This window comes from Pseudoliparis swirei, chromosome 20 (assembly GCF_029220125.1).
Source record: "Pseudoliparis swirei isolate HS2019 ecotype Mariana Trench chromosome 20, NWPU_hadal_v1, whole genome shotgun sequence".
Lineage (NCBI taxonomy): Eukaryota > Metazoa > Chordata > Actinopteri > Perciformes > Liparidae > Pseudoliparis > Pseudoliparis swirei.
The window spans coordinates 15,686,610-15,709,241 of record NC_079407.1 but is presented as its reverse complement, the minus strand read 5'-3'; the positions used below and the strand labels follow the sequence as shown (position 1 = coordinate 15,709,241).

The 22,632-nt window shown below is 40.7% G+C and overlaps 1 protein-coding gene across 1 annotated transcript in view; it reads left to right on the top strand.

The window, feature by feature from the left end:
- Positions 1 to 1,994: 1,994 nt before the first annotated feature.
- Positions 1,995 to 22,632, top strand: part of frem2b (FRAS1 related extracellular matrix 2b) — a 53,202-nt gene continuing 32,564 nt past the window's right edge. The window contains exons 1-2 of the mRNA XM_056441066.1: positions 1,995 to 7,002; positions 7,971 to 8,060. Coding sequence (XP_056297041.1) covers positions 1,995 to 7,002; positions 7,971 to 8,060 — 5,098 coding nt within the window. The remainder of the gene's footprint in view (positions 7,003 to 7,970; positions 8,061 to 22,632) is intronic.

Below are 22,632 nucleotides of genomic sequence, written 5' to 3'. Positions count from 1 at the left end.
ATGAGTGGTCAAAATGCGCCTCATAGTCTCTATGGCCAATGAATGACACATAATTGGTGTCTCCTAGAAAGGCTTGCAATTCGAAGTTCGAAAATCTCCGGAAGAGCACCAGCCAACGGGAGGAGGAACAGCCTGACTGGTCGTCAGCTGGAGTATTGACCATCTGTGTATAATTTCTCCCTGAACCCTCCTGGGGCCCCCTCAGCTCTTTGTATTTCCGGATGAAAATGTACCGACGCCCTGGGCGTGAAAGCGTTTTGGGAGGCTTTTGGGTCGGCATGGTGTAGTATGTGGTCAGTCTTACGACACTAGAAAGTAGGACCCACCAAAGGACACGACGAGAGAGAGAGAAAAAGTATTTGTAAGTACTTTATTCTTGGGTTCTGCAGTGAACAAAATGAAAGCTCCACGAGTGACACTGGGCTTGTCAAGAGTCAGAGGAGAATACTCTGCTTGGGCAAGCATCTGACACCTGGAAGACATGTGTGATGAGAGAGCAGCATAGCAGGAAACAGGAGATTGTAGGCCTAACTGCACGACTCTAGTAAATATAACTTTTGACTCTTGCTTTATGAGTAGATTTCGGGCTGACTTTGCAGGGTGAATTCTGTCAAGAGGAGTAGCTGTGATGTGGCCTCACATTAATTGGCTGCATTTCAAGGCAGTGCACAGTAAAACACCAGCTCTGATTTGTATAATACACAACAACAACATACCACCTCACACATTCAAAAGCTGCTCTAGAAGATGTTCCCCATTATGCTGATGTTCCCTCTTTAGAACCTACATAACACCATTGTACACTGCTCAGCTGTGGTCTAATCACAGGAAAAGGAGTATACAGAGACTGAAAGTATATAGCTTACAATGATGCTTTTAGATTGCTGCTTCATGTGCCTAGGTGGCATAGTGCGAGTCAGTTGTTTGTGTCTAAGCACGTACCAACCTGTGAGGCGCTCTTGAGACAATTGATGTATGGTTTCATGTGTCGACTGGACAAATCTGAGAACTGTATAGTAGAGGCTCTGGTCAACCCTCTAAAAAGCTGCTATCGATTTACTTCGAACATAAGACGACATTGGCACAAAAGTCTTCATACTTTCCAATGAACTGTATTATGTATGTTGTATCTTCTTGTTTTCTCTCTTTTTTATAGTTGTATGTCTGTTATTTTTATATGGAACTTGGTGTCTGAAATAAAGAATAAATAAAAATATGCACACATTACCAACCAATATATAAATATATTCTATAGTCTACTGTGTGGCACTGTGCATGCAATGCAGCATCTGTTTGACCAGGCAATTTAATAACGGACCGGGTTTCATCAGTAGGAATTCGGAACATGTGCATAACATCAAGGTGATTTCTTCTTCCTCTGCAGAGCACACCACGAGAGGGAGACAACGCTTTTCTCCAGTTATATTATGAGTGAAGAGTCTTCTCTACAGCTGTAGTTCTGATTGACAATTCCTATCGTTATGAGTATTTATGAGGGAATAGCTTTGATAAGAGAACAAATCTAGAATATTTAAACAACATCCCACCGTATAAAATGAAGCATTTTGCAAATAATAACACTCTTTGCCACACTGGAGTCTATAAATCTAGTCTTATGCAACAAACATCGCTGTATTCTTGTATTTTTATTTGTTTTAACCTAATCCATCCTGATGAGCCCGCGCGGCATCGTTTTGTCTGCCCGGAATGACACACCACACGTCCATTTAAAACCTGACAAACGCATTCCAGTGGAGATATTAACCAATCGGCGGAGAGGAAGGCGTAACTCTCCGTACTCTAGCAAAGCAGGAGTATGAAGTTTATGTTATCAGTGTACAGCCGCTGTGAGAGAATGGTGCACCTTAGTGCGCATAGGTGCGTGATATTATCCATCTGTGATGTTATATTCTTGCAACTTTAACCTCCGCACTTAGTTTATAAGGGTGTATGCGCAAAGTTCAACGTTACTCCGTTGCGGTTCCGCACTACAAATGGCTTGGATTATTCCCCCGCATCTGCACAGGATCGGCACTGCTTTTGTTTTGCTCGCAGTGATTCTGACAGGTGATGCAGTTGCGCAGGTTTTTGACAGCTATGGATTATCATACGCCTTGAGGTCCGACCCGTCAGAGGACACGATACTGGTTGCCAACAATGGGGTCCGCGTGCCTTTCGGAAGATCAGTCTTCATTGATCCCATCAACGATTTGGTTATCCAACTTCAGCCCGGTGATAGATGCAGCATGACGGTCCTGGACAATGATCCCCTGTCTCAAAGTCCCGGACACCTGTCTCCGAAAAAGTTTCCGTGTGAATTTGGCCCCAACGACGTTAAGTATTCGCACTTCGGCTCCAGGAGCCCTCCGAGGGATAGAGTGAGATTACAACTCAGGTATGACACCCAAACAGATACCATTATAATACCTTTTATGATGGAGGTGGAAGTGATTTTCACACAGCTGGAAGTTCTAACCAAAAATATGCCTCTCACTGTCGAGAAACTGCTCAGCACAAGTAACCCCATTGATAGAAGAATTTTAGAATTCGCTTATGATAAAAGTGCCCAACAATGCAAAATAGCCTCTCTCTCAAGTGGCAGCGTGCTGCCCAGGTATGGACAACTTGTGGATGAGGACAGCCTTGGAACAATGGTGGACTGTGATGAATTTATTCAAATGAATATTCGTTATCAGCATACTTTTGCTTTGAAGTCACCGAACAGAGATTACATTCCAATGCTTGTGGAGTTACATGATAAGGAGGGCAATTTGCTCAAGCAGGAATTTTTCCAAATTTTAGTGAGGATTAAAAATGGAGAGGAGAACACGGCTCCTAAACCCAGCTTTGTTGCGATGATGATGATGGAAGTAGACCAGTTTGTAATGACAGCAATTACCATGGATATGCTGGCTGCAGAGGATGTTGAGTCTAATCCTGATGAATTAATTTTTAACATCACATCCACCCTGTCCTTTGAGGAGGGCTACATAGTGAGTACAGATGATAGGAATTTACCAATAACCTCATTCTACCAAGGAGACCTCAAAGACTTGAAAATCGCCTACAAACCCCCTGCTGTGGATTCAAACAGTGAGCGGATTTTCCAGATTGAGTTTGAGGTTGTGGACACAGAGGGAGCTGTGTCAGACCCTTTTGCTTTCATGATTGTTGTTAAGCCTATGAACACATTGGCCCCTGTAGTGACTCGGAATACTGGACAGTTACTGTATGAAGGTCAGTCGAGGCCTCTATCCAGTTCACATAGTCTGGAAATCAGCGATGAGGACAGTTTACACAATGTCAAAATTACTGTTATTGACGGGCTGAGGCACGGAGAATTAACCGTTCTGGGCTCAAGGAGGAAATTTTTCACCCCAGCTGACCTCGATGCTGGAGTTGTCATTTATCAACATGATGGCAGTGACACCTACAGTGATAATATTATTTTCAGAATGACAGATGGAACAAATGAGGTGGAGTTCCTGTTTCCCATCACTGTTGTGCCAACTGATGACGAGCCTCCCATTATCAATGCCAACACCGGTTTGATTTTATTCAAAAACCAAATTATGCAAATCTCCTCACTCATGCTCAGTGCTGCAGATATCGACTCAGAGGATTCTTCAATCAAATTCACAATAGAGCCCCCCTTTTCCACGATTGGGCAGCTGTTGCTGCGTCAGTCTGAGGCCCCAGAGGACCCATCGACCTGGAAGTTTAATACAGAGGATGAATTGTACGAGAAAGTGGTGACTGAATGGCTGCAGCGGGATATAACTGATGGCAAACTGTTCTACATCCACATTGGGCCTCACAGCATCAGCACAGTCATGGATCAGTTTGTGTTTGGAGTTCAAGATGACAACGACCCACCAAACCAATCAAGTGAGAGCTCATTCATTATAAAAATTATCCCTGTAGACGACATCCCACCTGAACTTTACCCCGGCACGACTCTGCAAATGACTGTGCACGAGTATCAACTTACTTACTTCCGAAAGAAATTCCTCCGTTACACTGACCTGGACTCAGAAGATCGAGATCTCAAATACAAAATCATCCAGCCAACAACAGATACAGATGAGAATAGCCCCGTTGTATTGGGGGCTTTGGTCTTAACTGAAAAGCCAAACACTGAAGTCACAGTTTTCACTCAGGCACAAATTAACCATCATAAAATAGCCTACAAACCGCCTGAGCTTGAGCTTGGAATTACCAGTCATGTTTTGCAGTTTCGGTACACTGTGGAGGATGTTTCTGGAAATATTGTTGAAGGAGATTTCACTATATTTTTAAAGCCTGTGGACAACACGCCACCTCAAATAACCAACTCTGGATTCACTGTGTTTGAACGTGGCACACATATCTTTACGAGTGATGAGCTGGACACCTCAGACACAGACACAGACAGCAAACAGATATCCTTCACTATTACTCAGCCTCCACTGCATGGCCAGATCCAGTTTACATTTTCTGTTATTACAAGAGGAGATACTTTCAGCCTAGAGGATATTGGACATGGTAGAATGTCATACATCCATAATGGAGATGAATCAACAGTTGATTTGATACAAATAGATGTCAGTGATGGCATCCACATTGTCCCAATCACGATTCAGATTAGTGTGAAGTCGATTGATGATGAGACTCCAACTATCAGCCTTCCAGCTGGCACAATCGGCTCCTACATAGATGTACTGGAAAATGGAGCAACAGAAATCACAAGTAATGTCATTCAGGGAAGAGATGAAGACACAGATGACCTCCGTTTGACCTTCATTGTTGAGGACCCACCATCATTAGGTGAAATTCTAGTGAAAGGTGTCCCATCTGGCACATTCACCCAAGCTGATGTCATTAACGGCTTTGTGGTCTATGCTCATACCAGTGGTGAGATAGGCTTGGCCACAAAGGAGGACTTTTTCAATCTCACATTGACGGACATGTCTGATGAGTGGACCGTAGGTGGAAATAAAATCACAGGTGTAAGAGTGCATGTAACTATTCTTCCCCTGGACAGCCAGGCTCCAGAGGTATTTCTGGGTCCACAGTTCTCTGTTGTGGAGGGAGCAAAGAATGCCATTCAAATTCTTCACATAAGCGCTGAAGATGCAGACACTTCCAACGATCACCTCCTTTGTACAATCATTGTTCAGCCGACTTCAGGGTATGTGGAAAATATCTCCCCTGCCCCAGGTTCAGAAAAATCCAGGTCCGGGACAGCTATTAGTGCTTTCACCATCAAAGACATCAGACAGAATCACATTTACTATGTTCAAAGCATTCACAAAGGAGTCGAGCCAGTGGAGGACAGGTTTACTTTCAGATGCTCTGATGGCATCAATTTCTCTGAAAGGCACTTTTTCCCGATATCCATAATCCCCTCTAACGATGAAAAGCCAGATATTTATATGAGGGAGTTTGTAGTTATGGAGGGCATGAACATAGTCATCGATATTCCCATTCTGAATGGTATTGATGCAGATCTCCCCTCTGATCAGCTCATATTCATTATTACTAAATCCCCCAAGCACGGATTTATTTTCAATCAGCTCATTACTGGCACTATCCCTGTCTCGAACTTCACCTTGGATCAGATCAGGGAGGCCTCCAGCATTGTGTATGAGCATGATGACTCAGAGACCACAGAGGACAGCTTTGATATTGTTCTCACAGATGGAAAGTTCAGTGTAGAGAAAACAGTAATAGTTATGATTATCCCTGTGGACGATGAGACTCCAAGGATGGCAATCAATGACGGCCTTGACATTGAGATAGGTGATGTGAAAGTCATAAACAGCAATGTTTTAAAAGCAACCGATCTGGACTCTGAGGATGAAACGCTAACTTATATTGTTCGCTATGGGCCCAGTCAGGGATATTTACAGTGGGTAACTTCTGGGACTTTGCAAAATATCACAGTTGGAATGAACTTTACACAGAACGAAGTGGATCAGGGTTTAATTGTGTACATCCATAATGGACAAGAGGGAATTCGGGACCTCATCAAATTTGATGTAACAGATGGAATCAATCCACTGATAGACAGATACTTCTATGTCACAGTGGGTGGTATCGACATGGTTTTCCCAGATGTGATCAGTAAAGGTGTATCACTTAAAGAGGGTGGCAGGGTTACTCTGACAACGGACCTGCTCAGCACCAGTGACCTCAACAGCCCAGATGAACACTTGGTTTTCACAATCACCAGAGCTCCCATGAGAGGACACCTGGAGTGCACAGACACACCTGGGATGCCCATCGCATCCTTCACACAGCTCCAGCTGGCTGGCAACAAAGTATACTACATCCACACTTCGAAAGATGAAGTAAAAATGGATAGTTTTGAATTTGAAGTGACTGATGGCTACAACCCTGTGTTTCGCACTTTCCGCATCTCCATCACTGACGTGGACAATAAAAAGCCTGTCGTGACAGTCCACAGCCTAGTGGTAACTGAGGGAGAGCACAAACTCATCACGCCCTTTGAGCTAACAGTGGAGGACAGAGACACTGTTGATCGCCTCTTGAAGTTCACAGTCACTCAAATCCCAGTTCATGGTCGCCTGCTCTTTAACAACACCCGGGCTGTGACCTCCTTCTCAAAGCAGGACCTGAATGACAACATGATCAGCTACAAACATGATGGCACAGAGAGTGCAGAGGACAGCTTTTCCTTCACCGTCACCGATGGCACACACACAGACTTCTACATCTTTCCGAACACAGTATTTGGAACTCGAAAGCCCCAAATGATGAAGATTAATGTTCTACCAGTGGACAATGGAGTGCCGCAGATTCTGGTGAACAAGGGAGCCCCAACGCTGCGGGTTCTGGAGAACGGTCACCTGGGATTTGTGATCACGAGTAAGTCTCTTAAAGCAGCGGACAGAGACAGCATTCAGAATTCTGTGACTTTTAGAATTACTGTTGGCCCAGGACACGGCTACCTGATCAACCTCGGCAAAGGAAATGCGACTATCGTCACCTTCACACAAGGTAAGAGAGCTGGACAACAGCTTTGCATTCCTGTGTCATTCAGATATTGTAATGTAGTGCAGAGACTCACACCGAAGACAGTTCTAATCATAATTCCCTTGAGCTTGCTCTCAAACTCATTTTACATGTACTCACTCTGCTAACTGTACTCCCCTTGGATTCCTGAACAATGCTGAGTTCAAACAGAAGGTTTTTGTTTTCACTCAAGAGACTGCCTATTTACAGAGATGAAGTATGCCAGTGCCTCAGGCTGACCAGATCTCACTGGAGGATTGCATTTTTCAAACAGGGCCTAATGCATTTCACTTTGGGAGAGACTGATGGTGAATTGTACATTACCAGAGTCATATTTATAACAGAAGGAAAAGGGATTACAGGCATGGTGATAGATAGGTGGCAAGGGCATCGTAGCCTGCCTGACAGCAGACCACTGGCTGCAAACATGAGTACAGAAGTTATATTTCAAGCAGACCAGAGGGGTGTCTTGGTAAATGCTAAGTATCAGGGTGGCAGCATCTGTGTACAGTCAATAACCATGTATTCCCTGCTTTTATTCACTCTATCACTGCAAGATGCTTTCCCCGAAAGGTCTGTTCAATATTTCATGAGTTCTCACAAGAATAAACAGAAAGTAAATAAAGACAATAATAAAGAACCCTGTCTAGCACCACACTAGCAGGATGGCAAACAGGGCGCTGTGATGTAACCCCAACAATAAAACTATTCTTTATGTGCTGTGCCATTCAGGATTCTATTAGACATACAACTCTTGTGACCAGGCAGTTGCTCTTTTCAGATCCCCCAGATACTATGTGCAGTGGGCACATTTCATCTCACAGCCTCAGCCGGCCTCTTATAGCAGGACTCAGTGGTCGTTATAGTCAACTAACTGGACATATTTTCCCACTCACCAATTCAGTCAAATGGCGGATGTCATGGACATTTATGCAAATGTTTCTCTTTTTCAGCTGAAATTGACGACAGGAACATATGCTATGTTCTGAAGGATGGCGACAATGCTACAAATGACATCTTCCATTTCTCCATTGAGGATAGCGGTAAGTTACTTGGCTTGAACATGCCCATTTAAAATCATACTCTGTGAAAGCACACCCTTAATTAAGATGCAGATTTTTTAAACCGAAACATTTTAGTTTGATACACTGTCCCAACTTTAACTTTGAGTAACTTATTTATTTAAATAAAAGGAGAAAAATTGTCTGTGTGCTTCACAATATGCCTTGCTAAGCAGAATTACTAAGCAGAGTTGTGTGCACAGATGGGAGCAATTTACAGAACAATAACTTCACACGCTTTATTTCAGCATAATACATGATAGAATAGGAATGCAGTGAATGAGAAGGGATGCCATTTTTAGATTTTGTTCGTGTCATGCTCTGTTGATTTCCATTCAATCAATAATTCCGTCAAAAAGTCAGAATATCAAAGCTTCCACACGTATTCACCTTTAATCAGAACATTCATGTTGTTCTTCCTTTGCAGTATCAGTCGTATAGCACCCCAACCATAATACTGCATTGTTTTCTTCATGGAAGTGCCACCTTATTTAGAAAATAATGATTGATTTCGCAAGTAAGTAATTAGTAGAACAATTAGCGAAGACCTTCCTCTCACTGTAGATATGTAATCAGACACAGGCTCGGTAAATGGTTTGAGGCAATCATGCCGGTGTTGCCGATTAGCAGAAGCCGCGTGTCTGAAAGTGTGTCCTAGTTGCTACCCTTCAGCTGTGATGAGTGAGCACAAAGGACCTTCTTAATAGGGGACCTCTTTTCCCACAAGCACCTTTAGAGGGCCCCCGTAAACATGTTCCCATCTTTCGACTGTGGTCTAATCTGTGGCTTCAGTTGAACAATAGACAAGTTCAATGCTAATAAGTAGGTAGGGTCTTATGCGTGATGACTGAAATGCAGAGGACAACTCCATTATTAGGGGGTGATACTGATCGAAAGTGCCTCATGAGCTGCTGGCAAATGGCAAGCACATGCAGAGCTTTTATGTTGTTGTTCCCTTTATTATTGTCTCAATTGGGTTATTTGTTAAGGAACAGTCCAGACTTCTCTTTCATGCTTGCTTAATGTTTGACGACATACTTGAATCTCCACTTGTAGTTGGTCTTCCAGAAATGGCAATTAGATTCCCCTTTTTCAGCACCCCCTTCAATATTCTACATCATCCTTAGACTTGATCAAAGTACGAATAACAATACCACATGTTTTTGTTCTCTCCTTTCTCAAACAAAACAAAGCGTGGAATTGCAATGGTCAGACATTATATTACTCTAAAATGTCCCCCTCTGACATGAGAGTTGTGGCTATAGTTACACCTAAATTGCTTGACAAGTTGATAAAGTGTCTGGACGACCCATCCGAAAGGATTCGACATGTACAGCACTGCAGCTTGTGAGGCAGCCAGTCATTGAAGCTGTGCTGGTGGCTGCTCTAAATCCCCAGAGAGAGCCTCCAGCTCTTTGAACAGTCTTGTTTAGGAGAAGCTGAATGGTGTACACTGGAACACAGCTGCAGTATGTTATGTTCAACGGTGGAAAACATTCTCATCCTCACTTCAAGTTCATTTGGGAAATATACCAACTGCACTTGGCAATTTTTTAAGATTGATATTTTATTTTTCATGTCGCAGCTGCTCACTGGGATTCCGGGAGTTTTTTGTTAACAGCTGTGATGAATCGTGTTGAATCTGTGCACAGTTCTGAGTATATGTATAAATGCTAATTAATATTTGCGAGTGAATGTTTTCCGCAGCTCGATCATCATGTTTACAGTGCATATATTAATAGACAGGATAAAAACTAGGACTGTAACTATTGATTATTCTGTTCGTTCTCCTTTTAAAACATTACTCATTCATCTTTAAAATAGCCACACAAATTCCTCTGATATGTTCTATCGTGGTGTGAGGCCTTCAAATTCCAAACGTACACTACCGTTCAAAAGTTTGGGGTCATCCAGACAATTTCGTGTCTTCCATGAAAACTCACTTTTATTTATCAAATGAATTGAAAATTTAATAGAAAATATAGTCAAGACATTGACAAGGTTAGAAATAATGATTAATATTTGAAGTATTAATTTTGTTCTTCAAACTTCAAGCTCAAAGGAAGGCCAGTTGTATAGCTTATATCACCAGCATAACTGTTTTCAGCTGTGCTAACATAATTGCACGGGTTTTCTAATCAGACATTAGTCTTCTAAGGCGATTAGCAAACACAATGTACCATTAGAACACTGGAGTGATAGTTGATGGAAATGTTAACAATGTATAGTGTGTATTTCTGATTAATGTTATCTTTATTGAAAAAACAGTGCTTTTCTTTGAAAAATAAAGACATTTCTAAGTGACCCCAAACTTTTGAACGGTAGTGTAATTATTTAAACAATTTATCAATGCATTTGCTGTTGGTTCACTAATCGATCAATTGGCTAATCTACTCGGCACGAGTTGTGGCCCCTGACATTATCACTTAATACACTGCTTAAGGATAAGCTTACTGTACTGGGATCAGTGCCCTACCCAACTGATTGTTATAGTGCTGTCTCCATTGTCAATCCAGAAATAAAGTGACTTACAACCTGCATTCATTACAGGAAAGGGCACTAATTCCCTCTTGAATGCCAAGCCATTCATTTCACTTAATCCAATTACTTACTACTTATTGCGGTTTCACCACAAGGTTGTTTTAGCTGTTGAAGCAGAGATCATCGTGTCTCTGATAGATGGACGGACAAAGTCTTAAATGGAGCTACCAGGACCTGAGTTCTTCCTGCTCGTTTTGTCATACTAGTGTTCAGAAACCCAAATTGTAATCAATGTTGGACCTGATTTGGCACACCTCTATGTGAATATTGAGTGCAATAATTATCTTTGCTTTATGTGGCCAATTATTATGATTTTATAAGAACTGCTAAAAAGGATGATAAACTATTATTAAATTGTTTTGTTTATCTATAAATGATGCTTATCTTATTAAGACTTGAACCAAATTGGCTGTTTCACTCGATTAACTTGTCTACATGAAGACATCATCGGCTTTTTGCCACAAATAACAATATGACAATTAGACCAGAAGCCAAAATGACAGATTCTAATCATTTCGATAAGAATGGGTGTCTGGATAAAAGGATTCTCACTGTGTGACTAAAACACTACTACTTTTAGCCCCTGTTGTTATTAAACACATTTAATAATAATGCTGAATGCTACACAACACAATTATGCTGCACATTCTTCGGAATAGTCTATAACTTTATAATCCTGGGTAATTTGTGGATTTTTTAATATTTTCTCTACTCTCTTTAGTTTATTTTTAATTTCAGAAATCTCTCACTGTGATTATTTCAGGTGCTTTTGCCAAAAGAAGATACACAGTTTGTTTTCTCAGAGCTGCTGGTGTATCTCTCTATTCGTCAAGCTCGTCAAAGCTTTGAATGAATAATTACAGAGGACCGAAATTACACATATTTATTTGTCGGTGTCTCTTTCCTGTTTTGGAACAACATCACACCTTTACAGCCGTGTCACGAACACAGGTGTGAGCCAAAGACCTTCATTACTTCGAGAAAGTGTCTTGTTTGGAACACGATCGCTATCTGGATGTTTGTGCACATGTGTGTTCTGGGGAGGGGCCTGGTCCTGTCATTAAGTCAGTTAATTGCTGTGTTTGGGTGGCCTCCAGCCCTCCCCATGTCTCCCGAGGATTCGAGCGCATTCAGGTGAGCTTACCTGAGCACACACGAGCACTGGCATTCCCCGGCATTTGTTTGTGAAGCAGAATCCCTGTCTGCCTCCAGCCAGCCAGTCAGCATTAAGGACAGTCCTCCTGACAGACACACTGATGTTGCCTTTGTTTTTCATCCCAGGCATCATCTCTTTTTTTTGGTTTCACTAAGCTACACAGAGGCAGCATAATACCATTGATTGTTCAGTTCATAAAAACAGGCTGCTCCTGAAGGTCAAAATCCATCCTTGTGTTTCCCATTTCACTTGTGACATCTGTTTGGTAAGCCCTATGTGCAATGAGTATACAGATCAGTAATTCAGAATTACAGAGGAATAGGTGAAAATTCCTGACATTTAGTTTTACATGGCAGCTCCTGAAACAGAGTTTCCAATGCAAGTCTGCAGTGCCCTCCTCAATAAGAACGTTTTGTTTGTTATTTCTGGCTCACAAGATGAGTTTAGGTCGGCGTGAGTACAGTGACCTAATACATCCTCTGAACCATTTCGGGCTGTAGTAACATCACAAATCACCAACGTTTTCCATCTTATCGGTGTGTAATCGCTTGTGACACTGAGGGGATAGTTGAATCCATCTCCCTTGTCTCTCCGCCTGTCTAATCCCAGGTTAGAAGGGATTATTATTCTCCCATAGCATGCTGGAGCACAACGTGCATCCACATGCAGTTGTGAGGTTAATATCAACTTTGTGAATGCTGTAATATTCCCATCACAGAGCAAATGATGACTCTGCAGTTTCTGTGTGTTTCTGTCCTGTTATTAATGGGAATGTCTCCTCTACACATTTCTTGGGGGGGTTCCTTTGTCCTTGGGACCTATAAGGTGAATCATACTGTATACAGTTAAGCTTCAGAAAATTACATAGCTAGTCCAGTGTTTTAAAGGGATTTTGGGGGCGTTCGGTTTACCTCAGAGTCCATCTGCTGCAGCTAATACAATATTAGATAGTCATTTTATTGTCTTGGAAATTATTTTTGTGATAAAACATCTGGAAGTTGATTAGAGGAGCTATTCCTCGGTAACAGCTGCTTCACTTTTGGGAGGAAAAACTAAATTACAGGGAGGATTTAGGCTAATTATTTTTGACGGAGAGTGATTTTCGCATCTCACTCGTCTCTAATGTCCTCATCGTCACTAACTTTGAGTAATCGTTTTCTCACCGGTTTGTATTGCAGTTATATTTTCAATGTTTAGATATGTTTTAAAGTAAAAGCATATGTGGAGTGCTGCAGTGACTAACCAAACAAGTGAAGAACCTTTGCGTATTGATGAGGGGATGAAACATTCATTGTGAGCTAAAATACTTAAGCCAATGTAATTCTTTTTAGATAAAGATTAAAAAGTAATTATTTATGATTAGCTTATTCTACAGGGCAAGTAAGCTAAACCATATTGATGAGAGGTTTCATTCTTACATTATGAATTATGCATTTTAATTAGCCAATGGAGGGGTTTTCCTTGGCTCAAGTTGATTTCTACCAGCCGTTAGTGTTATGCTGCCTTTTCTACATCGTAGTTCATTTTTCTCTTGAGGGACGGTATCTTCATCTGTTTGAGATGTGTCTTCTAGGATAAATAAAATTAATGATTAGACAATCATGTAGGAGAGTGGCATAATCTTATATATTGTTCTCTCGGGTTGTGATTGTATATTACATAGAATGTGGGTGAACATGGCTCAAGGTTTCAAGACCCTTTTACACTTAAATGTTACTATGGAAACAGATGGGGAAACCCTGCTTGATGATTCCCGTCTTCCCTTCCATTACCAACGCCAGAGTGTGGAGCAGAGGTTTACAAAGCAAAGTCAAAATCCCAAAAGTATAGAAACCCCAAGTCCAGGCTTGTTCCCTCGCTGATGACATGTGTTGTCATACCTGCCTAAGGATATCAGTCTAGCTGAACTGGGGTTGTTCAAGCAATATGTTTGTAGAACATCTCTCTCTTTTGTAGAATAAGCTTGCCTGTGAATTTGTGTTTCACGTTTGGACAATCAACAGTCCCAACAACTCCAGAAAAGCTGAAGCATACATATATAAAATCATATAGCTTTCTACCAGCAACAGAAGAGGATAAACCAAATGTGCAAAATGGAATGGAGTTCAGCAAAAGGAAACCGATGTGGAGTCTTTTCACATCTAGAGTGAAAGCAAACTTAACATTTCAATTTCTCATGGGAGTGTTTCATTTTGTATCTCATTTTATTTTTGACCATAACAATTTAATGAGACTGTGTTTTGAAAAGTCATAATTCCGCCCCCCAAAAAAGCAGGATCTCTGAGGGTCAATGATGACACAGTTGCAAAGCTTTTGTTCAGTTTTGTGAAATCACTCTGGATAATGTGCTTTTGGCCCCGGAATCCCAGCAGTGGGCCGGAGCTGCTCCTCACAGCCCTGCTGCACGATAAGCCTCCGACAGCTGGGCTAAGGCTGGAGAGTCACTCTCTCCACCTCAGTCTGGGCTGCAGGATTGAAGCCCTAAGCAGTGTGCATCCCTTGTAGACACGTTTATGCACAAACATTCACACACACACACACACACACACACACACACACACACAGTTCCATAACCCACCCACCATCACGTGGCCAGCTGCCTGATCCTTTAATCAGAGATGAAGCTGGCGTTACTAAAATGATGCATCAAGATGTTGGGCATCATCTACATTTTAATTGATAAATGCTTTGTCTTGGATTTCAAGCTGTTTACTCTTTTGATTATACTGCTATGATTGCATTTTGATATCAGCATTTCAGTATGCCAAGAAAATGAATACAGTAGATTGAAGCAAACTCTCCCTATGAACATGGTTTGAGTAGAAACACGGCTCTCATATCATAAAAGGTGCTGATGAAATCCTTAAGGGGTTCTGTGTGTGGATCAAGCCCCTCTCACCACCACCTCCTCCACCTGCTTTCCCCCATAAGTGAAGCGTGATAGGCAGGATATGAGACGCCATCGAGTTGAGAAAAGAGAGGGAAGAGCAGTCGGGGGAGATGAGCGATAGACTTGCTCTGTTGGTCCCCGTACTGGTGGGGGCAAGGCTTCAAGCTGCTTCCTGTCGCCTGTAGCAATGGCATGAATGGGATGACGTGCACTTCACTCTCTAAACACCGCCTGTGTTGACAAGTTGTGAGGGTTTCAAATGTAGTAGATGAGCCCTGTGGGCTTGTGGCCTCATCGACATATGAACTGAAATAATGTTGATATTTCCCGGAAAATATAGGCTAATCTTTTATTGAATTTCAATTGATTTTTGTTGTTGTTGCTTACACATATAAACTACTTAAAACATGTCTGGAGCAACCAGGTAAATGTCCAGAGATCAACCCTTCCCCCATGACGACTAGTGAGGAATGTCTTTCTTTCTGAAATGAACTAGACCATGCCTGTGCTTAAATCTTGGTTTTCCAGGACAGGGGCTGAGAGTGAAGAGTTAAATATTAGCAAGTAAATGGGAAGAGGGGAACAAAGATAGGTCACAGAGTGCAGGGTGACACCACTGGGCAATCTGATGCAGCACTTACATCTAGCTCCTTAAATCCCCAGGTAATTTGCTGAAGATATGAGAATAACCACAACATTGTTTTGTCATAGATTAAAGGTTACCACTGGGCAATGAGTCTGAAACCATTATGTTTCATGACAGCGAGTGCTCATTTTGTGCTATTGAGGCCTTGTGAAACCTTTTGAATGTTCCGCTAACATATTTAATTCACACTTCATTTAGTTTCTATAGACAGTATATCATTTTTTAAAGGACCTGTGTTTATGAGTTAAAATGTCAATAGAGCTAAGGGCTCATACACGGTCTCAATGCCTCTCATGTTTATCCCCTCTGCATCTTATTACTTTATTCATTCCTCCGGTGTCCAGGGGTTGTGCTCCTTACAGGACCTGCATTTAGGTTGTTTGTGTTATCTTTGAAAACCCACGGCCTCTGAATTAATATTTCAACCCGACATAGAGAGCCGCTATTAGGAGCTGTCTTTGTTGAGTTATATTTTTTTCTTTTGGGAACCATCTTTGTTATCTCTACCTGTCTCGAACAGTGAACTTCAACTTCAACTTCAACAGCACTTCTGCTCTTTAATGCTGTCATAATTTTCAACAATGTTCCCTGTGGTATTATAAATAAATCTGCTCAATTTTATGACTGACAATCTATGTTAAGTACCAACACTGTTTCTTTAGCATCTTTGGAAATTCATTTGCCCAGGATATACGTATAACCTGCTTGTTGCCTTATTTGTATTAATACTGCTGATACAACATAATTAGTTGCTTGACACAATAGCCAATTGATGTTAAAAATGGCTTAATCCGTATAAAACATAATGCCAATCGTCAAGTTGGAGGTGTAACACTTGATTTATCACCTGGGTATCATTTAGCATTCGATGTAACTCCTACGAACATAGACCTACGGGGTACTGCAGTACTGCTGCTTTATTAGTAAGCAAGACCAGGTGTATTGTTGGTATTACAGTCGGTTGACACATGTCTACTATTTCTGCATTGTTAATGTAATTCTCTAACTGGTGGATTTTTAACTGTGTGACTACTTTAGTTACCTCGCTGCAAACTAAATGTCTTTATAGGGGACAATAAAGATAATCACCGTGAAGGGAGTTATGCGACATACAACTTCAATATTCAACTTCAGCATTCAATATAGGCTCCAACAGTTAAATGCAGTGTAGGCTATCTATCAGTATGATCAAATTGCCTAATAAAAAAAGTAATGTTGCAAATTGTAATTTTCACAGTATATCATGGATAGCAACGCTTTTCTGTTCGACCAATGCATTAGTGTAGCTTATATTAAAAATATAAATATACTGTCAATGATTTGCCAAAAGGCAAATGTTTTTTGGAGTTGGCTATTAATGACCTAAGGTAATTTGTTTTAGAAGGCTTTACTTCCTCATCATAATGCAATAGTCTGCACTCTCACTATTTTTAAAAATGAGATATGGACGATAGGATTTGAAAACTGCAAGATGCGAGAGTAAGACATACAGTCGCTGTCCACAAATACGTTCCCAAATGTTATTTTATGGCCCCTACTATACCTACAAAGTCACAGTATCCATCCCTGCAACTATCAGAGTGGCTCTGACTTTTAACCAAACTTATTTGATATTTTTTAAATGTAAAATTTGTATTTGTTTACAAAGACATCCATAAAGTGTTTTTACAATGATGTACAGGAGGAAATACTTGCATATGCAGGGCCTAAACAGAATGTTGCAAGCAGTCTTAGAAGTAATCTTCTTGTACATATTTTTTAACCCTGTTTTTTTTTCCGTGCAGAGACTAATCTTCAGTTCACTATTACAAGAAAGAGACAATAACAACAATACATCCGTAGACATATTCTCCACTCTTTTCATGAATGCAGACTAGTACTCTTATCTTTAACATGCAGGTTTGCAACGTTCTACTTGAAGTCTCCTTTTCAGCAGTCATGAACAAAGAACCCAGAGTCATTATACACGTTTTTAGTAATTACCAATTTCAGCTTTTAAGGGAGCATTTTCCGTCCAAGCAAAATCCTTTCGGCATGTGCAGATTTGCAAGTGAGAACTGTGAAATGCAGCTGAAACATGTTGTTATAAATGAAACCAATGGAGGCCCTGAAAACAGCCTCGACAAACACCCAGCTCTATTAGTATGGAGCTCATGACTCATGAGTCTGTTGGACTGGGATAGGGTTTTATATTCTATGGCCTCCCACTGCTGCTTTCAGCAAACAGTCCGCCATTATTCGATCTGACAAGAGAGCGAACACTGTGCATTCAAGGGTCAAGAAAAAGCACGTCCCCCTCTTTGTCAAGTCTCTTAATCCTGAAACCTAATGTTGCTTTGTTTTCTCTCACATTTCCACACTTCCCCTTGTTAAATAACAAACTACGTTGTTTTCTATTCAGTCTCCGGCAGAATTGGCGATTACGTCCCAATCTCATCGGAAGGTCTCTAAAAATCACATCTTCCGACCTTTCTGCATGTCCTTAGAATGTATTTTAGGCTTCTTGCTTGTAATTTATGCAACACTTTTTGATTGTCATTTATATGCCACAGGGTTTGTGAAAGTGTGAACGTAACGTTCAAAGTATTGCAACAACACAACGGCCACAGCTAAACTACCTCGTTAGTTTTACGAAAAATCGTCCACCATAAATCATACATCGATTTCCCATCATATAAGTTACTTGTACAGAGCGTATCATAGATAGGCAGATGCATTGACATTGCACTAAGTATAGACTACATGGTTTACAAATGATACATTAAATATATCTGTAATATCTTACTTATGGCTGTCAGGGCGTTCATACTCTACATTAGTGACTGGTAAAACACTATGGGGTCAGATCAGTCTCAATAATTGCAAATGCACGCATGATATAAATCATAATTTATTTACATGTGTATTGGAATGTATTTGTGAATCGTTCTGTGTGCATTTGTAAATTTGAATATAGTTGTCAGAATATAGTTGTCAATCTTGTGTTTGCATTTGTGAGTCTCTCTGTGCGCATTTGCAATTATTGAGACTGATCTGACCCCATAAATAACTCTTCATTTGAAATCCACTCTGGCATTAACAAGTGCATGCTGAAGAAATCTCTGCAGCTGCTAATTCAGCCTTTGGTTATTGTTCCCGTACTATTTAGAGTTCAGGCTTTTTCTCTCTAAACCATTTGGCTTAGAGGTGTGGTTAATTATGACACTCAAGGCAGCATCCTCTTTGACAGACAGGAATGTCATTCAATGAAATCCTTTGGCTGACTTCACCTTTACAATAAAAACAAACAAAGCCCCCAGCAACAACTTTAATACTTCCTTTGGATGAGTTCCGAAACTCAAGGTCAGCTAATTGATTTATGCACTCACTTGTAGAGAGAGACAGGAGAATAATATGTTATTTTTTTCAGTTTTTAGATGCAATAATTATCATTCTGCTGAAAAAGGCCAGAGACAACATAAGGGCTCTCACAGCCTGAATGTCAATATAACTGTATATATATATTATATATATATATATCTCTGAACAGCCCTCCATCTGCAGGGATAAGTCCTGACCTTGGGTGCTTGGTAGGTCACCATATGCCGCTGGTTGGAAATCAACAACCTGCGACAGAGGAGATCTTCTGCAGAGTGGTGCATCCTGAGTTAGCTGCTTCCTAATCCTTAAACTGTTTGGAAAGATTCTTTCAACAATAATTCCCGGTGAGGCTAATAGGAATACTCTTCACAACCGAGGATGTTTGCTTGTATGGGATGCCAGTAATTTCTAAACACAGAGAAATAGTGACGTTGGCAAATATCAAAAGGGGACTGTATTGAGTTGTTTTTATACTGCAGTTGGAATATTTTTTTTATTTAAAAGTACACCAGTAAAAGATGTGTTTACAAATTCGTTTTGAATGTACCTCCACAATTTTTTTAATGCAACATTCCAGCAAATATGTGAGCTTTGCATCAAGTGTTTTCTCAAGCATGACAAACAACGTCCTTTGTGGCACTGTGTAAGGATGCGAGAGCATGATGTAGAATCCAGGACACGAGGACCTTTCCCTACAATCAGATTTTACAGTATTTTCTGTGACCCAATTATCTCCCATTCTATTTCATTATCCATACCGCTTATCCTTTTTTTTGGGTCGCGGCCAATCCCAGCTGACATTGACAGGGACAGGTCGCCAGTCCATCTCAGGGCAAATATAGAGACAGACAACCATTCACGCTCACATTCACAACTACAGGCAATTTAGATTTCAATTAACCTGACTGCATGTCTTTGGACTGTGGGAGGAAGCCGGAGACCCCGGAGGAAACCCACGCTGCCACGGGGAGAACATGCAAACTCTGCACAGAAGGACCGCCCCGACTGGGATCTGAACCCGTTGCCCTCTTGCTGTGAGGCGACAGTGATAGCCACAACACCACCGTGCAGCTCGACAATTATCTCCTGGGCCACACATAAAAGAACCCCATCTGAAAAAAAGCTCTGGGAAATGTCACTGCCTTTTCACACAGACGAGGGGGCTCCTACATTGGGACGCAGCAAGAAATTCATTCAGCAGTTTCCACAACAACCTTATGCTGCAATTTGGAATCCAAAACAGAAGTTGTGAGGACTGGATAAAGATTGTTGTTTTGCTGAAAAGGTTTTTTACAGTCACTCATAGATGTGTAGGACAACATTGAAGCACCTTTTTTTTTGCTTCAGGTGAATGTTGTTTAATTTTGCAGCATTTTTTAACCACACTCTTGTTCTCATGTGCCCATCTAACCATCCCCATGATATATTGAGCAGTTGAAGTAATACATTTTCAATCTTAGTGGCAGGTCTTGCTTGAATAATGCAAAATAAAGGAAATAATCTAAGATGTACACTACCGTTCAACAATTTGGGGTCATTCAGACAATTTCGTGTCTTCCATGAAAACTCACTTTTATTCATCAAATAAATTGAAAATTGAATAGAAAATATAGTCAAGACATTGACAAGGTTAGAAATAATGATTAATATTTGAAGTATTAATTTTGTTCTTCAAACTTCAAACTCAAAGGAAGGCCAGTTGTATAGCTTATATCACCAGCATAACTGTTTTCAGCTGTGCTAGCATAATTGCACAAGGGTTTTCTAATCAGATATTAGTCTTCTAAGGCGATTAGCAAACACAATGTACCATTAGAACACTGGAGTGATCGTTGATGGAAATGGGCCTCTATACACCTATGGAGATATTTCATTAGAAACCAGATGTTTCCACCTAGAATAGTCATTTACCACATTAACAATGTATAGTGTGTATTTTTGATTAATGTTATCTTTATTGAAAAAACTGTGCTTTTCTTTGAAAAATAAAGACATTTCTAAGTGACCCCAAACTTTTGAACGGTAGTGTATGTGAGTTATTTATGCAACCTTAATGTGTTGGAAATAGAAATAAACTCAGTCATATTTCTGAACAGAGTAAAGCAAACATTCCTTATTTCATGTCAGCGGTTCCATTCATTCTAAAATTGTAGGTCTGAAGGCAAATGTTTATTCATGATTTGGTTGCTGAAAGTTTAAGAAAGGAAGTAAATCCATCCATAGTATTCCTAATTTGTATTGATCACAGAGTTAAATCACCTCCATAGTTGTGGCACATATGTTAATGTCCAAGAAGTTTCCCTGCTGAGAGCAAAGCCTGGCTTGCTTTGAGCCATGCATAACTCTCGGACCAGCACCTTTGTTCAGAAGTGCCTTTGGCCTTTCCTTCAGGCCCCTCAAATGTCGCCTTAGAGTGACCAGTGTGTAGGAGTGGACACAGAGGCGACAGCAGCTGCAATGGACCCTACGGAGCAGCTACAATTATGGTGGACCCTTTCCATGAAAGGCAGTGATCGTAGAGAAGGGTTTAGGGCCGGGGAAATCATAACAGTTTTAAATCTTTGGAACCATTGCCAACTTGTTACAGCTGATACGAGGCTTAAGGTGATTAGACCACAGCGCTCTTTCCTTCTGCTCTGCCATGTGCTTTCTTTCCTTCAAGAGGATTATCATATCCCTTTCCCCTTAATTGGTGAGGTGAGAAGTATGCTGGTCTGGAACCCAGATAAAACTCCTGTTATAGAGATAATATAAGTTGTGAAGACAGAATATAAAAAAATTAAGCTCTGTCATAGATTTTCTTTCGAACAATATTTGCGAATGATTATTCTTTAACTTAAATTCTTTAGCTGAACATTTTGTCTTTTATTTCTTGTCCTGGAAGCCCATGGAGCTGAACATGTCAAACAAGTCTAAACACCTGCTTAAGGGCCCTAAAGACTACGTTGTTCATGATACACTTCAATTGCAAAGTCTTAGATGGAATGATGTAGTGAAAATTGTGTAGTCAGAGCCATACTACTTGTGGGGCTTTAAGTGTTATTGATTTCGCTGCACTTGAGCCAAAGGAAACCTCATGTACTGTTCTAAATTGAACTGGTTCATCCCTCTTGGAATCACAAATAGCCGCAGTAAATTTCATGATCATTAGTTTTCAACGTACTTTGTCATGGGCCAACATTTTAGTCAACGTGAAATCTTGACATGGATGAAGGTCGAAAATCCCCATGAATTATTAAGAGTCATCTTGAATGTTCATTAAATCACCAGACTTCATGGCAGCCTGGTCAGGATCAAAAGATCTCATCTCCGTCTTTTGGCCATGCCGCTCAGATCTAAGATCCAAAATGGCTTGAGATAGCTATTTTGTAAACAATAACGTTTTGCTTTTTCCTGAAGATGAATAATACCTGTTGGATAAAGATCCCGGGGCTTTGAACATTTTTTATTATTATGACTGAATTGGTTGAAACAAGATGCTTAAATCTGCTTCATAAGACTTTGCGGCTCCCACTACAGGTGTGAAACCTGATTTTGGCAGTTATCTATCATTAAATTGTTCCCCCAAATAAGAAAACAGCCAAATTAAAAGTTTATTGATAGCTTAAGCTGCCAGTCTCCCTTAACTATAGTCTAAGAGTTTTGTTAACAATAGGAAATGGCTGTACTTCAGATGTAATGCCTTTATTATGAAATCGAAAAATGGTCAAATAAGAAGCTTCCATGGCTCTATCTCCCTGTGTGGTCCGTCTTAGTACTATTTGAAAAGACTCCTTGTGTATCCCACGCCTAAATTAAACTTGCTGGCCAGTGAGCACTTTGCTGGTCGTCCACAATTGTTAATTTATCCCTAAAGTTGTATTTTACATCTTTAATGCTACAGTAAACAGTTATTGCAGATCATGGAAACTATTACCACACAAAGTCCATTTGTAGTAATATATCATTACATATTTGTAGA